Source organism: Prionailurus viverrinus, chromosome C1 (genome assembly GCF_022837055.1).
Source record: "Prionailurus viverrinus isolate Anna chromosome C1, UM_Priviv_1.0, whole genome shotgun sequence".
Classification (NCBI taxonomy): Eukaryota; Metazoa; Chordata; class Mammalia; order Carnivora; family Felidae; genus Prionailurus; species Prionailurus viverrinus.
In genome coordinates this window covers 57,686,314-57,703,903 of record NC_062568.1, presented here as the reverse complement: position 1 = coordinate 57,703,903, position 17,590 = coordinate 57,686,314, and the positions used below count along the sequence as shown (strand labels likewise).

The 17,590-nt window shown below is 39.9% G+C and overlaps 1 protein-coding gene across 13 annotated transcripts in view; it reads left to right on the top strand.

Moving 5' to 3' along the window:
* Positions 1 to 17,590, top strand: part of MYO3B (myosin IIIB) — a 489,550-nt gene that overhangs the window by 391,054 nt on the left and 80,906 nt on the right. For all 13 annotated transcript variants that reach the window (XM_047872791.1, XM_047872792.1, XM_047872794.1 and 10 more), the window contains 2 exons: positions 7,122 to 7,182; positions 8,109 to 8,208. In XM_047872791.1, the coding sequence (XP_047728747.1) occupies positions 7,122 to 7,182; positions 8,109 to 8,208 (161 nt within the window). The remainder of the gene's footprint in view (positions 1 to 7,121; positions 7,183 to 8,108; positions 8,209 to 17,590) is intronic.

Below are 17,590 nucleotides of genomic sequence, written 5' to 3'. Positions count from 1 at the left end.
AAGCCAGTTACCAGACCAGATTGATGGATCAGATCCTCAACGTTCACACAGAGCACGTGGCTTCCTTTAATTATAATGCATAAATCAGTCTCCAGAGTGTATCAACCAACTAGTGAGAGTATAGTCCAAATTATACTACTCACTGTAAAACCACACACTGGCATTCTACTTTTCAAATATGACTCTTGTGGGTTTGGTTCACAACTCCACTCTGAAAAAGTCATCACCCCTCAGTGAACTGGCAAACTCAATTTTGGAGCCTGTTAAAGCTGAGACCCAGTTTTGGAGTGCGGTGACTTCACCTAGTGCTGCCAACCCAGCATGACAAAGCCAGCTGGCCCCATGGATCTTTGCTGTAGAAGAAAAATGCTGGGGCATTCTCAGCAGCCATGCACTCGGGAGCCACCCTGCACCCGGCCTCTCATCCCGTCACACTGGGATGAGAGTTTAAGAAAGAATTAGATGTGAGTTTCATTTTGGGGGCTTTTTCAGGGCAGATGCCCAGCGGAAGCGCTGTCCCTGAGGCGTGAGATTTTCTGTGACTCCTAGAACCCACAGCTGAGTGAACTGACTGCAGCAAAGCAGCAGAGCTGCTGAGCCCTGGAGGCAATCTGCTTAAGACTTCAGTCATGGCTTCAGAGAGGCTCAAAGAGCCCTTGGAATATGTAAGGAATATGTAAGCCCTTGGAATATGTAGATGGACAACTGCTTCCTATTTACTGCCATTTCGCATGTGATTCCTAATAGAGGCTGAGGACACTATTGTATTTTTAAATATTCCTACAGTTTTAATGTTTATTATTTAAGACAGAGACACAGAGCATGAGTGGGGAGGGGCGGAGAGAGGAGGAGACACAGAATCCGAAGCAGGCTCCAGGCTCTGAGCCATCAGCCCAGAGCCCGACGCGGGGCTCGAACTCACAAACTGTGAGATCGTGACCTGAGCTGAAGTCGGATGCTTAACTGACTGAGCCGCCCAGGCACCCAATAATATCACACTTTAAAAATGAATAATTCCTGGGGTGCCTGGCTGGCTCAGTCAACAGAGCATGCGACTCTTATCCTTCAGGTTGTGAATTCAAGATGCACATTGGGCATGGAGCCTACTTAAAAAAATAAAATAAAATAATAAAAATTAATAATTCCTTAATATCATCTAATACCAATTCATAGTCAAAATTTCCCAGTTGTCCTAAGAATGTCCTTTACACCTTTTTGTACAAGCCAGGGTCCAATTTAGGTCATTACCTTGCATTGAGTTGTTATGTCCCTAAATCTCATTTAATACATAATCCTCAGTTTCTCATGACACTTTTTAAGAAATTGAAGCTAATTATCTTGTAAAATTATAGCTCACTTTCTGTATTTGTTTGCTTGATTCTTCGTGGTCTTATCTTGTCCCTCTATATCCTGCATTCTAGGTAAACTGTAAGTTAGATTTAAAGCTTTGATTACATTCAAGTGAGATGAAACAAAAAATATAAATGTCATGGATGATGTTGAATTCATCATATTGCCTCACATCACAAGACAACGTTGTCTTGGCTAGTGGTGCTAAGACTGGCACTGGATTAAGATGGTGACCTTGTGATTTCTCCAGTGTTCTGTTAAACCTTGCTCTCCTTGTGACCTGAAAGAAGGACTCTGTGTGGCAGTGCTTTGGCACCATATGAATGTCCTGTTCACTATCAACCATTTGTCTGAAGGTTTTATGAGCAATTGACAATCCTTGCCTAAATCAATAATTTCCTGTTGAAGTTTCCTTTTCTATGTCAGCAGGTTTTGTGCTGCCTTATTTTTTTAAGTTTTTATTTTAATTATAGTTAGTTAATATACAGTGTTGTATTAGTTTCAGGTGTACAATATAGTGATTCAGCAATTACATACATCACCCTGTTCTCATCATGAAAAGTGCCCTCCTTAATCCCCATTATCTATTTAACTCAATCCTACACCCACCTTCCCCTCTGGTAATCATCAGTTTGTTCTAATTAAGAGTCCGTGTCTTAGTTTGTCTCTCTCTCCCTCTGTTTTGTTCCCCCCCTTTGCTCATTTATTTTGTTTCTTAAATTCCACATATGAGCGAAATCATATGGCATATGGTGTTTGTCTTTTTCTGACTGACTTATTTTGCTTAGCATTATACTCTCTAGCTCCATCTATGTCATTGCAGGTGGCAAGATTTCATTATTTTTTATGGCTGAATAATATTCCATTATAGATATATATACCACATCTTTATCCATTCATCTATTGATGGGTTGCTTCCATATCTTGGCTATTATAAATAATTTTGCTCTAAACATAGGTGAATACAAAGCATAAGAGACTCTTAAAAACAGAACAAACTGAGGGTTGATGGGGGGTGGGAGGGAGGGGAGGGTGGGTGGTGGGTATTGAAGAGGGCATCTTTTGGGATGAGCACTGGGTGTTGTATGGAAACCAATTTGACAATAAGTTTCATATATTAAAAAAATAAATAAAAAATAGATAAATAAACATAGGTGAATATATCCCTTTGAATTAGTGTTTTTGTATCCTTTGGGTAAATACCCAGGAGTACAACTGATGGATCGTAGGGTAATTCTGTTTTTAACTTTTTGGCAAACCTCCATACTGTTTTCCACAGTGGCTGCACCAATTTGCATTTTTCCCAACAGTGCAAGAGGGCTCCTTTTTTTCCACATCCTCTCCAACACTTGCTGTTTCTTGTGTTTTTTATTTTAGCTATTCTGACAGGTGTGAGGTTATTCTCTCATTGGAGTTTTGATTTGCATTAAGTGATGATGAACATCTTTTCATGTGTCTGTTGGCCATCTGGTCGTCTTCTTTGGAGAAATGTCAGTTCATATCTTCTGTCCATTTTTAATTAGATTATTTGCTTTTTGGGTGTTGAATTTTATAAGTATGTATTTTGGGTACTCTTTATCAGATATGTCATTTGCAAATATATTCTCTAATTCCATAGGTTGCCTTTTAGTTTTATTGATTATTAACTTCACTGTGCAGAAGCTTTTTATTTTGATGTAGTGCCAATAGTTTATTTGTGGTTTTGTTTCCCTTGCCTCAGGACACATAATGTAGAAAAAAGTTGCTAACACCTGATGTCAGAGAGGTTACTGCCTGTGTCCTCTTTTAGGATTTTAATGGTTTGAGGTCTTGCATTTAGGTCTTTAATCCATTTTGAATTTATTTTTGTGTATGGTGTAAAAAAGTGGTACAGTTTCTTCATTTTGCATGTTGGTGTCCAGTTTTCCCAACACCATTTGTTCAAGAAACTGTTCTTTTCCCATTGGATATTCTTTACTGCTTTGTCAAAGATTAACTGACCAGATAGGTGTGGGTTCATTTCTGGGTTTTCTATTCTGTTCCATTGACCTATGTCTGTTTTTATGCCAGTACCATACTGTTTTGATTACTGCAACTTTGTAATATAACTTGAAATCCAGAATTGTGATGTCTCCAGCTTTGCTTTGCTCTTTCAAGATTGCTTTGACTATTTGGGGTCTTTTGTGATTCCATGCGAATTTTAGAATTGTATATTCTACTTCTGTGAAAAATGCTATTGGTATTTTGATAGGAATTGCATTAAATCTATAGATTGATTTGGGTTGTATAGACACTTTAACCGTATTTGTTCTTCCAGTCCATGAGCATGGAATGTCTTTCCATTTCTTTGTGTCCTCTGCAATTTCTTTCATTGGTGTTTTATAGTTTTCAGAGTATAGGTCTTTCACCTCGTTGCTTAAGTTTATTCCTAGGCATCTTAATATTTTGGGTGCAATTATAAATGGGATTATTTTCTTAATTTTTCTTTCTGCTGCTTCATTATTTGTGTATAGAAATACAACAGATTTCTGCACATTGATTTTGTATATTGTGACTTTACTGCATTCATTTATCAGTTCTAATAGTTTTTTGGTAGTCTTTTGGGTTTTCCATATATAGTATCATGACCTCCTCAATAGTGGAAGTTTTACTTCCTCCTTACTGTTTTGGATGCCTTTTATTTCTGTGTTGTCTGTTGTGGCTAGGACTTCCAGTACTATGTTGAATACAAGTGGTGAGAGTGAACATCCTTATCTTGTTCCTGACCTTCAGGGAAAGGCTGTCAGTTTTTCCCCATTGAGGATGATGTTTGCTCTGTGTTTTTCATATAGGCCCTTATTATGTTGAGGTATGTTCCCTCTACACCTACTTTATTTGAGGATTTTTATGGTGAGTCGATGTTATACTTTGTCAAATTCTGGTGCACTATTTATGGACTAGTTATGACATGAACCAAGTCATTAGTTTCTTGAGCTTTGATTCCCTCACCTGTAAAATGAGTATAAAACAATAGAACCAAATTCACATGGTTGTTGGAAGCATTATGTAACTATGTATCCATTCTTTGACAGTTGCCTGGTGACATGTATGCATGCAGTAAACATTGGCTATTTTTTACCATCGTGCTTTTCCTTATTTGGGGGATGACAGCTTATGGAGCATTATCATTCACTGCCAGTCTTAAGTCCTTGAGGCATATGACAATATATCTGATAAAATTGCTGAAAAGGAGTTGAGGCAGTTAGACTCTTGAAAAAAAACTTAACTTATACCGTTTTTTAAAGGCATTTTGGAATTTGTTTCAAACAAGGGTGGTTCAGATTAGTATTTCCTAAGGCATGTTAAAAGAACAAGTAGGACTCCGACACACTCACTGGGAGATGGGCGACACTGTTAAGATAACATCTGGGAAATGCTGTGTCTTCTTTTCCCCTGGTGGGGTTTCATTGTGCATAGTATTAAGTTAAAGTTTCCAGAAAGCTTCTTAGGAAAGAAACCTGCTTCAATCAAGTATTTGTTTAATCAGGGATTTTCTAATCTATTTGCCTGTAGGCACTACTGACTCCACCTCCGCTTTTATAAAACCGCGTAACACATATAAACATTATATTGAGTTGCCTTAGATTCTTCCAAAGGCTTGAATGAAGAGGGGGTCACACAGATGGACTGACCCTCTGCAGAGAGTTGTAAGATGTCTGTCCTTGGCTTTGGATCCTAGAAAGCCATGCAAGTGAGTGGAGTTCTTAAGAGGTTCCATTTCCATGTTGGGGCAGGGAGGGCAGAAATTAGAGTGCCCATAGTAATGTGACAGCTAAACTCTCCTCCTTAGATTTTCTCCAAACCTTACCAGGACTCCTAGAGGACTTCAGAGGCCATCTGTCCTTTAGGCCTCCCAGAGCCATGGGCCTTGCCAAGGCTGACAGGAATGAGTTCCTTGGGCTGGTGCATAGAAACCAAAGGGCACAGAGGGTGTCCAGTTTCAGAGGAAGACAGAGGTTTGGAGTCAGACCAACAGTGGTCAGTGTCTTAGCTCTGCCAGGTATTCACGTGATCCCTGGCCAAATCCTTTACCCTCTCTGAACTACAGTTTCGTCATCTATATAATAGGGACAGTTAAAGTACTTAGCTCAAATTGTTGTGAGATTCTCATTAGATACATAAAAGCATTTTTAAAAATATGAAATGTTATATAAAAGCTCATTAATTTAATGTTAATGTTAAGGGTATTTTTAACCTGATCTTCATGGCCCATATTTTGGGGGTCCCCTAGTCATTCTTTTATTCATTCTTGTCAAATATTTATTGAGCCCTTACAACATACCAGCCACTAGGGTTAGGTGCTGACAGAGAGTACGGAATAAAGTAGATCTGATCCCTGCCTTCTTTGAACTGACGTTCCATAGTGGGAGTCATACGATAAACAAATGTATACACAAATCAGTGTATCATTATAGTCCCCTCTCCCCGGCTACTGATGTGATATTTTTTAAATGGGGATATTGCTTATTCTCTATTTATAGATGCATTTAGAAGGTAAATCCATGAACTGTTCACAGAAAATCCAGAAAAGGAATTTATCAGTTTAAATAAGGAATAAGATTTTTAATAGAGAACCAGAAGAGACCTTAGGAATAGTTTATCTCAATCACTTCATTTTATAGATGAGGAAAACTAGAATACTAAATAGAATACTAAAGAAGTTTCCCCAGTCGTGTGTATGCATCTGAGTGTGTGAGTGCGTGAGGGAGTGAGTGTCTGTGAGAGAGAGAACGAGAGAGAGAGCGATCCCAGAGATCTTGAGGCAGGAGTTAGAATCCAGATTTCCCTTCCCCTAATTTGTGCTTTCCACTCTGCTGGGGTCCAACTGCAAGGGCCGGCTCATATTTTAACAGTGAGTTATTATCACACTTTTATACAGTGGGTTTCAATTGCTAGAAATTGGGGACACAGCACAATTGATTTTTCCAAACTTTGCTCCATGAGACGTTAATATTTTAATAGATGTTAGTAGTTTATCACTTTTTTAAGTTCATTTATTTACTTTGAGAGAGAGTGCATGCGAACAAGTCAGGGAGGGACAGAGAGAGAGGGAAAGAGAGAGAATCCCAAGCAGGCTCCATACTGTCAGCACAGAGCCCAATACGGGGCTCAAACTCACGAGCTATGAGACCCTGACCAGAGCTGAAATCAAGAGTCAGATGCTTAACCGACTGAGCCACCCAGGCGCTCTAGTAGTTTATCACTTTTTGAGTTGTTTGGTCAAATTAGTTTAAGAAACTTTGCAGCCCTCCCCACCAACCCCTGTGCCTTAGGAGTCCATAAATGAATACCATGACTGTAAAAGATCATTCCTGCAATAAGGAAGCCTCTTAACTATGTACAATTCAGCATTTCCCATATTTACTTGACTACAGACTCTATTTTGAATTATTTCACAGTTAATGTGATTAATGTGCTGGCTGGGAAGTATAACCTTAGCATCAGTTTTGTTGGCTTCTTGGTAGAGTCTGGGAATGCCTAATAGTAAACTAAATTGTATCACACAACTTTAACAAGGGCAAGCTTCTTCAGTCTTAGGACCTCAGGCTGACTGTGGATATAGCAGCAATACCTAATAGGATGCATTTTCTTAAGTTGACGGTGTTCTTTTAACCAAGGACTAGAATGGGAAACGATGGGAACTTAGAATGTGTTCTGATCTATCTTTGGAGGAAAACAGTCCTCTGTAAGTTCTTAAAAATTATTTCAGTCCTTTTAAAAATTATTCTTATTTTTTTTTTTTTTATTTTTAGGCATCCACAAGCCCAGTGTTCTCCAGAAGGTTATGATGTCTTCGCAGGACATCCAAATAAGGTAGCCAGATACCTTGACTCTTAAGTGACTGTGTATCTTTTACACTTGTCCCAGTTGGTGGTTGTGAAGCCTGTCTGTGGCTGCGTGGTCAGGTCATCCAAACATGAAACTGTTAGTGATATTTTGAAGTCTTTGAGACAAAAGCCCAGCTTGCTATAGAACTTTGGTTCAGCAGAGAGACAGGGAGGTACAGTGAAGAGAGAATCAAAAGCCTGGAAATTTGCTGCTGAGAATAAATGCTAGCTGCTCCCTGAGGTGATTTGTCTGTGCACTCCACTCTCTACAGATGTTAGAGCCTCTTTTTGAGTAAGGACCCGAGGTTCTTTGGTAGCACTTTGATATCCTGCTCGAATTCAATATGTGAAATGGAGGCGTCTCTCTGTGACTTGGAGCCCACAGCAGGCTTTGAAGTCTGATCCAATTTTTGCTGCCTACTATTTGATGTTGAAAGGATGAAATGAAGAAAATGTACAGTTTTTGCCAGTAACTCTGCTGAGCATATGTAAGATTAAAAAAACAAAATCCTTTGGATGATGTACTTAGAAATGTTAAGTAGATTAATACCTTCCTATAGGTTTTCTTTTTTCTTTCTTAGGGATAAAAATTAAGTATAGGAGAAAACCAGCACAGAGCTGTTTTTTATATTCTGGACTATAATTAATTGAAGAGGGGGCTAGGTTGACTTGTTCAGAGGAAGAAATAAATGAATTAAGCAAAAGGTGCTGAGACTTTGCTACTAATTGCCCCAAGGGGAGGACCTCCACTCAATTCTAATGCAACACGGGGGTGACTCACGACATGACCCCAATATACTTAGCTCCTTCCTCATATCATCAGGGTTAAAGGTCCCTTAGTTAAATGGAAGCTATGTCCTTAAGGCCGCTTCATCAGAAGATTAATGTTTCTCTTACTGGGTCTTTCTGAAGCACTCCGTTTCTGGGACTGATTTGCTGTCTTCTCGGACATGCCATGCTGCCCCAGGTCGCCCAGCACTGAGTCCTTCCAGGGGAGCCCCTGCAAAACCTGGTAAGAAGAACATTTCGAATCGCATGCTGCTTCTACCCTTTGCACACTTGTGTACGTTTTGATGCATTGTTTAGGCGGGACTGTCTATAAGGTAGGACCTGCTCGGATAGTAATATGACCTAATGTTAGCAAGAAAGTTCAGGTTTGCACTGCCATAAAGGCTGGATTAAAGGTAGCCATTTACTGCCTTCTCATCCCACTCAAGTTTACTTCCCTGAGGGAAGAAAATGAATATCAAAGGCTATTATTTCCCTTTATCTGTTAAGAACCTCAGATTAGGAAACTGCTTCACAATTTCATTTTTTCAAAGGAAGGATAAACAACTGACCAACTTTCAGTGGAGCAGATCATTCTGGGTCAAAATCTAGGGCTTGGTAAAGCATATGGGTTAAGAGAGTAGTTCTGCTCTCTTGGCAACACTACCATTCTTTCAGCAGGAATACACACATCTTGCCACTCTCCTTTGGGAAATAGCTACTTATGGCCTCTTTTCTAAATGCTTTGCTTTAGAATATGGGGAAAGTTTGGGGGCTTATGTGTGGCTATAATCAGTACTTCTGGAAGATAAAATAGAAGCACGATGATAAGAAACATTTATGAACCAGAGGATACTAAGAACAGTGTGGATCATTCCAAAGAAAGAAACCTTTTCAACTTAAAATACTGGCATTACACTTAATGTCAACCTCATCTATTTTTCTGAAGTATGCAGTAGATTCTCAGTTCTCTCCAAATTTCTTCTTAGCCTGTTTTCCAATGATAAAGTGGTACAATATGAAGTGGGAAATGTACAATAAATGTGTTAGGATCTTCAGTCCATATGGAACTTAAGCTCTTGGAAGGAGACAAGAGAAGACGAGTGTACTATAGCAGAACCTTTTAAATGGATATGCAGAAAATGATAAATCTGTCAAAGAGAATATTTTCTCCACAGTATTCAGGGTTCCCACATAGCCAGATAGCATTTAGGAATAAAGCCATAACGAGGTAGGGGTAGGAGTAGTGCAAAAAAAGAGGAAAACTTAGGGAAAAGACAGTGTGGTGGAGCAGAACCCATTATGCAAGAGTTTGCTTGGCCTTTTTCTCTATCCAAACAATCTCTACCTTTTAATTGGGTTGTTTAGACCGTTTACACTTAACATGATAATTGATATATTTTGGTTTGAGTCTATCATTTTGCTATTTGTTTTCTATTTGTCCCATCTGATCTTTGTTATCTTTTGGCATTCTACTTGAAAACACACATAAAAAGAAAAATTTGAAGTATGATTGAGTAGCCAAAGGCACAGATTCTGGAGTGAGACCTCCCTGGATTCTAATCTCTTTTCTCCCGTGTAGTGTTAATCAAGTTATGAAACAGCTCCTTATCTCAGTACTTACACATGTAAAATGAGGGAAATAGTCATTCATAGCTGAGGGGTTGTACTGAGGATTAAATGACCTAATAGTATAAGTAAAGAGTGTAGCGTGGTGTCTGGTTCACGGTAAGGGTACCTTGTTTTCGCTGCTGCTGTGGTAATGATTGCTATTGATATTATATAAATGCAAACCAATCTATAAGTATGAAAAACGGGTAGAGAAATAAAGTTCTTATTGTAAGGCCCTAAATTTTGGTGGGAGTTTAGAGGGAGTAAGAACAGGTTATATTTGGAATTAACTATTAAAGAGATTTGTTGGATTACAGTCATCTTTCCCAGTCTTTAGGAAAGTATCCTCAAAGCCAAACTTATTAATAAGCTACACATCTGACTTGCTATAAATGGCTCATATGCACTTTCCTCTCACAACTGTGTTTTCCTTCCAATCTAGGTGGTTTTCTCTTGGGTCTGCCACCATCACCATTACTTCTTACACTCTTCTAAGTAACATCCTGAGTAGTCTTCCTGCTTCCATTCTTTTCCTCCTTCAACTTCTCTTATCACAGATAGTTGAGGAGCTTTTCTAAAGCATACCCTGATCTTGACATTCCCTTTCTCCGTATTCCTCTATGGCTCCTCACTGCTTCAGCATCAACTCTAAACTTCTTGGTGTGATACTCAAGGCTATCTCTGTTATGGGCTTAATCTTCCTTTCCTAAGCTCTATCTTCCACTGATCTCTCTTTCTCAGTCTGTGCTTCAGAATATCCAAACCGTTCTCTGTTCTCCAAGCCTGCCTAGTATATCCTTTCTCACCTCTGTGACTATGCCCATGCTGATCCCTCTGCCCCACTATCCTGCTTCCCTGTTCACATTCAGTCCACTCCATTCTTGAGTCCCCAGTGATTCCCATCTTCTGTGCCCTTTGACTTTTCTTGTAGTACTTATCACATCCTGCCTTACATTATAATTATTTTCATTCATCTACTAAATTTTAAACTCTCTGGGATTGTATCTTTTCATTTCTGTGTTCTCTCCTCACAGCCTCGCCTACATCCTCTGACTAAATTCTTGAGCATCCAAAGCCCTGATGAAATATCATGGAAGCAAGAATGTAATGAAGCTCTTGAATGAGTCAGAGAAAAGTTTTAAAATGTGTTCTTAATAATCCTAGAACAAAGCAAATGTCTCTTAGTCACCCCGAAATAGGTATAGCATACGGGTAGAACAAGTTAAAATGATCCAAGCTGTTTCATTTTGTTGCTGTTGTTTTGGGTAGGGAGAGAAGAAAAGGTTTAGGCAGGAAAATGCATTACGTAAATCAAATTCCCCTTGACCTTAGAAGGCAGCAAAGATGGATTGAAGAACAAAAGCTTTCCAGTTTTATGTTTTCAAGGTTATCAGCTGCAGAAACAAGAGTATATTCGGTAAGAGACATTTTAGCAAGTTATACCTTTGTATTTAATTTTTTGCCTTGAATTACTCACTATTTCAACCCACGTTTCTTTGCAAGACTGAATGGGAATATGGTGATCTTTTCAGTGTAAGAAAAAAAAACCCACTAACATCCAACAAGTTTGCCTTCTAACCTGCAGTGAGTGCTAATAACTTCACTGTTCTATGAAATGGTCTGGTGGGTTGGGGGATGGAGGGAGGCAGGGAATAATCTAAAGTTACTCAGGCCAGCTCTGCTCAGGGCAGGCATGCAAAGAAGTATACAGATGTGGGGCTTGTATAAAGGCTGTCTTCCGCCCCTGTCAGAGAGTCTAGGAAGTGTGCTTAATTGGTCTGTTTGAGCCTGATTCATTCTAAACATGGGAGAGGAAAGCACAGTATACCCAGGAAGTGCATAACACAAATCACTTTGCCACTAATCCAAGGAGTGAAATTATTTAATTAGACTGATAGGCATATATACAGACCTCATCTGATTTTACTGTTTAAAAATGTATTCTTGGGGCGCCTGGGTGGCGCAGTCAGTTAAGCATCCGACTTCAGCCAGGTCACGATCTCGCGGTCCGGGACTTCAAGCCCCGCGTCGGGCTCTGGGCTGATGGCTCAGAGCCTGGAGCCTGTTTCCGATTCTGTGTCTCCCTCTCTCTCTGCCCCTCCCCCGTTCATGCTCTGTCTCTCTCTGTCCCAAAAATAAATAAATGTTGAAAAAAAAAATTTTTTTTAAATGTATTCTTTAGACATTTGTCCTTATATTTATTTATTCATTTATTTACTCGACAATTATTAACATTTACTGAGTGCCAAGAACTGTCCTGTGCCAGGACTCCTCACATTGTTTTAAAAGACCAGTTTGAGGTTCATTATTTTAATTTCCTTTTTTTTGTTGTTAAAAACTTTTTTAATGTTTACTTATTTTTGAGAGAAAGAGAGAGAGAGCATAAGCAGGGGAGGGACAGAAAGAGAGGGAGTCACAGAATTCAAAGCAGGCTCCAGGCTCTGAGCTGTCAGCACAGAGCCTGATGTGGGGCTCGAACTCACAAACTATGAGATTGTGACCCGAAGCAAAGTCAGACACTTAACCGACTGAGCCACCTAAGCGCCCCATTGTTTTAATTTCTAATTTGCACAGTCAGATACTTTCATGAATACAGTAAAAATGAATTATAGTTGACCCTTGAACAATGCAGGGGTTAGAGGTGCTGAGCTCTGTGCAGTAAAAAATCCATGTCTAACTTTTGATTCATCAACAATTTAAAAAAAATTTTTTTTAATGTTTATTCATTTTTGAGAGATAGAGAGAGACAGAAAATGAGCATGGGAGGGACAGAGAGAGAGGGAGACACAGAATCTGAAGCAGGTTCCAGGCTCTAAGCTGTCACCCAGAGCCCGACGTGGGGCTCGAACCCATGAACCATGAGATCATGACCTGAGCCGAAGTCGGACACTCAACCGACTGAGCCACCCAGGCACCCCTGATTCATCAACAATTTACTAATAGCCTACTGTTGACCTGAAGCCTTACTGATAACATAAGCAGTTGGTTAACACATATCATGTATATGTTATATACTGTATTCTTACAGCAATACGTAAATTTTATTTTTTTTCAGTATTTCTAAACTGTGCAGTTCATCTGAGAGTTTTTTCAAATTGTTGCAAATCTCAAAAAAAATTTTTTTCCAACATATTTATTGGAAAAAAAAAAAAAACGTGTATAAGTAGACCCACAAGGTTCAAACCCATGTTTTTCAAAGGCACCCTACTAGATAAACAGTCACATATTTGGATGTTGTGTCAATATTAAATTTATCTAGACTTTCCTAAATTTCTTACTCTAATTTGTTTCCTAATCTTGTTGGGACAGGTAGCAGGGAATCAGCCTACAGACCCCATACATCACTAGCACTGTCCTAGGCATGTGTGATACATCAGGGAACAGCAGTAAAAAATTCCTGTCCTCACAGTGCTATGTTTCAGCAGAGGGAAATGGCAATAAACAATAAGCATAATACAAAAGTCAGTAGTATGGGATGTTAGAAGGGCCAGGTGTTAATACTGCTAGCGAGATTAGGAGTGGCCAAAGTGCACGAGGAGTGTTTGGGGGGTGGTTGCGCTTTTAAATAGGGTGGTTTGGGTGGGCTTTATTGAGAAAGCTTGAAAGTGGTGAGCTAATTAGCCATGCAGTATTTGGAGGAAGAGCATTCCAGGCAAAGGGAGTACCTATGGCAAAGGCCCGGCATGCAGGGAATAGGTGAGGAGTAGAAAGAAGCCCATGTGGTGGGAGCTGGGAGAGCAAGGAGAATGGTAGGTGGGGAGGAGACAGATGACGTGGGTTAATACTACTGTTTTTGTTTATTTTAACTTTTATTTATTAAGTAATGTCTGTCCCCAACATCAGGCTCAGACTCATAACCCGAGATCAAGAGTCCCATGCTCTATCAACTAAGCCAGCCAGATACCACCATATTTCTTTTTGAAGGTCAGAAAGTCATTACACTTGCTGAGAGTAACTTGAACTACACTGGGACTTAAAGATGGAGCATGGCACCTTTGGAGGGAGCGGAGGAGCAAGTGGGATTGCACCAGCCTCCTGAAGGGAACAACACAGTTGGCAGTGCACCATGCTGGGGAGTGGTAGAGCCCTTGGAGGGTATCTAAGTCAGGTTTAGTGATCTGATTTCACGTCTTTCATGGCCTATCCACCCCGCACTTCTATCCAGTCTAATGCCATCTTCTTCGTTATTTTTCATTCTTGCTTGCTGCTCATTACTAACTCTTGTTAATTTTGGCATTGGTTCAGCTATCAGAAGGCAAATTTGGGCTCTATTTTATCCTTGGAATTCTTTTTTTTTTTTTTTTAAGTTTATTTATTTATTTTGAGAGGGAGAGAGAGAGTGTGTGTGAGTGGGAGAGGGGCAGAAAAAGAGGTGGAGATAGGATCCCAAGCAGGCTCCACACTGTCAGCATGGAGCCCGATGCGAGGCTCAAACCCTTGGAACTCTTAATCCCAGGTTGACCAAACATCTCAGTTTTCCTAGAACTGAAGGGTTTTCCAAGATGTGAATTTTCAGTGCTAACACCAGGATGAGCCCAGGTAAACTGGGATGAGTTGGCCACCCTATTACAATAGTAGAAGTTGAATTTGATTTTTTTTTTTTTTTTTAGTAGATTCACTGTATCAGGCAAGACAAAGCCTTAGATCCACATGTCAGAATTGCCTTGCACTGCCTGCCTATTGGAAGGGGTTACAAGCAGATTGCCAAACAGCAAGCACTATGACTGTAAAGGGCTCAGACATCACCCATTTGACAGAGAGAGTGTGTTCCTACAACAGTCTCAAAGGCAACATGATCCCTATTAGGAAAGCACATGGAAACCAAACCCTACATAGAGAAAAGGCTACTGGGCCTTGCTGGCCTGCATCTAGCCCAATCATAGAATGCCATGCACGAGACTTTGAGGCCTCTCTTGTGTAGTCCCTGGTGCTCTGAATCCCTGCCATTTTCAACTCCCATTGGGCTGAGACATCTTTTCTTCTTGCCTGGGTGCCACAGAATTCAAAGTAAACCCTCATCAGTGAGACTGGTAAAGCCTGTCTCAGGACTTTTCTCGATGGGATAATAAAGGGATTAAAGAGATAAAATTCTTACTGTTGGCGAGGGAAGTAGAGAAAAACACCACCTTGTTGGATACAGGTGTGCTGTTTCAAAGGGGCACATGCACCCCAATGTTTATAGCAGTGCTATTGACAATAGCCACAGTATGGGAAGAGCCCAAATGTCCATCAACGGATAAATGAATGGTATATATATATATATATATATATATATATATATATATATATACAATGGAATATTACTCAGCAATCAAAAAGAACAAAATCTTGTCATTTGCAACTACATGGATGGAACTAGAGGGTATTATGCTAAGCAAAATAAGTCAGTCAGAGAAAGACAAATATCATATGACTTCACTCATATGAGGACTTTAAGATACAAAACAGATGAACATAAGGGCAGGGAAGCAAAAATAATATAAAAACAGGGAGGGGGACAAAACATAAGAGACTCCTAGAGAATAAACAGAGGATTGCTGGAGGGGTTGTGGGAGGGGGGGATGGGCTAAATGGGTAAGGGGCATTAAGGAATCTACTCCTGAAATCACTGTTGCACTATATGCTAACTAACTTGGATGTAAATTTAAAAATTAATTAATTTAAAAATAAGTAAATAAAAAATAAATAAATGTAAATTTATGGGGGAAAAAAACCCCACCTCCTTGTTAAAGGATCTTTTTGGACACGTGGTGCTCAAACTTTAGTGGGTATTGGAATCACTGAGCCTATTCCACAGTTTCCGATCTGGGGGAGAGCAGAGGTGAGGGGGATTTGCATTTTTATCAAGTTCCCAGGTGACTGCATAATGCTGGTCTGGGGACTGGCCTTAGAGAACCATTGCTCTAGATGTCCCCTATCTCTATGATACTACATTGAATCAGAAAAAGTGAACTGTAAATTTAGGGCTTCCTATTCGTTCAGCAAACACTTATCAAGCACCTACTGTACATCAACTGCAGGCCAGGAAGTAAAATAAGACACTTAAGAGACTAGTGTATTTCTAATATCTTGGTCTTTGCAGCTGTTATTTTCCAAAGCAGGCTTGGGAATACACTAGTGTCCTTATTTATCTCAAGTGGTCTCATTAAATTCTGGGGAAATTGTCAAGAACAAAGTTACATTTACTTATAACTTTGCTATAGAGGAGGAGGAGGGAAGTGTTCCAGATTTTGATAAAGTTTCTCAGTTTTTAAAACTGTTAGGAATTATTGCTTTTAACGGCTATCTCTATTTTATTAACTCTGCCAGCCTTTGCCAGCCTCCCTTAAGGCAAAATTGTTTTAAACCCCACCAGATCTGAACACTTGCACATATGTCTAATACGTATGTCATCACCATAAGGCTTGTGTTCTGGTTTTTTGCAAAAGAATTTAGGCAAGGCCAGCATAAGGATTGCATGGTTTGAGGCTTTGGGGCGTGAGGGTGGAGGGTGGAAGGAAAAAGAGGAGGGTAGATTATAGTTTTCCTAATCCCAAATTTCATTTCTAATTCAGCCCTATTTATATTAATTATATACCTTACTTCTTTTGCTCAAAAGACTTTTCTCATTTTTACCAGATCTAGGTTTGGGGTTGGTTTGTTTTTGTTTTGTTTTATTTTGTAATTTTGGAGAATGCGAACGGAGTGCCAGGACATCAGTTGGAGTCATGGCAGATTACCCCAATTTGAGGCTTCTGTCCAAAATTGTGATTTTCAGGAGGAATTTTGTAGGTTAACTGCCAAAAGGAGAACATTCATTTTGGTGCCCCATTTCCCCTGAAACTTGGGGGGTCTGGATGATAAGGAAGAAGGGATCCACATAGATGGACCTATATGGTCCACATAGGTCAGCACTCCATCCACACATCAGCCAGCTAAGGCGACGAGATCCTGACTTGCCTGCGCAGTCGAGGATGGAAGGGAGGTGGCCACAGCCCAGGAGGTCTCAGCCACCATTTTCAAGGCCACATACCTCAGGGAAGGCCTGGTGACAGACAGGCTTTTCTCATTCCTGCAACTCATTAAAACATGTTACAAAGTTGCATAGTTTGGGGCCATTATTTCTTCCCAGACTGTTACTGCCAACGTATCTGAGGAAAGTTCAGCAGGAACTTTTCCGGTGCTTTCCTGAGTGTGTTGGGTCAGGATGCACTTTTTGCCGATGCCAAATTAGGTTCTGGCATTGACCCAGGACATCAGGAGTGCAGCTGCCAAACAGCACAAGGCAGGGTGTGTGAGGCAAGTTAGGCTCCTTGGCTTCCAGAATTGGATGTTGATGGCATGACTGTAAAACGTGCTGAGAGGAATTTTATTTTTAAATTCTTTTGTTACTTGATGTATTTGAAACAGCACATACTCTATAGACTATCCTGTTAACCTTGGCTGCCTCATTTGTTTCATTTTAAAGGATTCTTTTCAACTTTAAAATTAAACATCCAGTTATATAGTGGTAGGAGTGAGGAGTGGAGTGATTTTTCTTTTTACTTTTGTTTATTTTCCAAGATTGGGAGTAATACATTTTTTTAACTGATAGAGTTTCTGGTTTTTTTTAGTAGTTTTGGGTTTTCAGAAAATTGAACAGAAGGTACGCGACTCTCATATACTCCCTTACCTCTTCCCCTCCCCAGGTTTCCCCTATTATTAACATCTTGCATCATTGTGGCTTGTTACAATGATGAACCAATGTTGATAGATTATTATTGACTAAAGTCCATACTTTACATTTGGGCTTACTCTGTGTTGTACCGTCTGAGTTTTGACAAATGTGTAGTGACATGTAACCACCACTACAGTTCCATACAGAGTAGTTTCACTTGCCTAAAAATCCCTTATGGCTCCACCTATTTATCCCTCCCTCCCTCCCTCCCACTACACTCATGGCAACCTCTATTTTGGAGGGGGTGTGTGTTGGCTTTTATTGTTTGTTTTTGTTGCTGTTGTTGTTTTACTGTTTACAAGTTGCGTCTTTTCCAGAA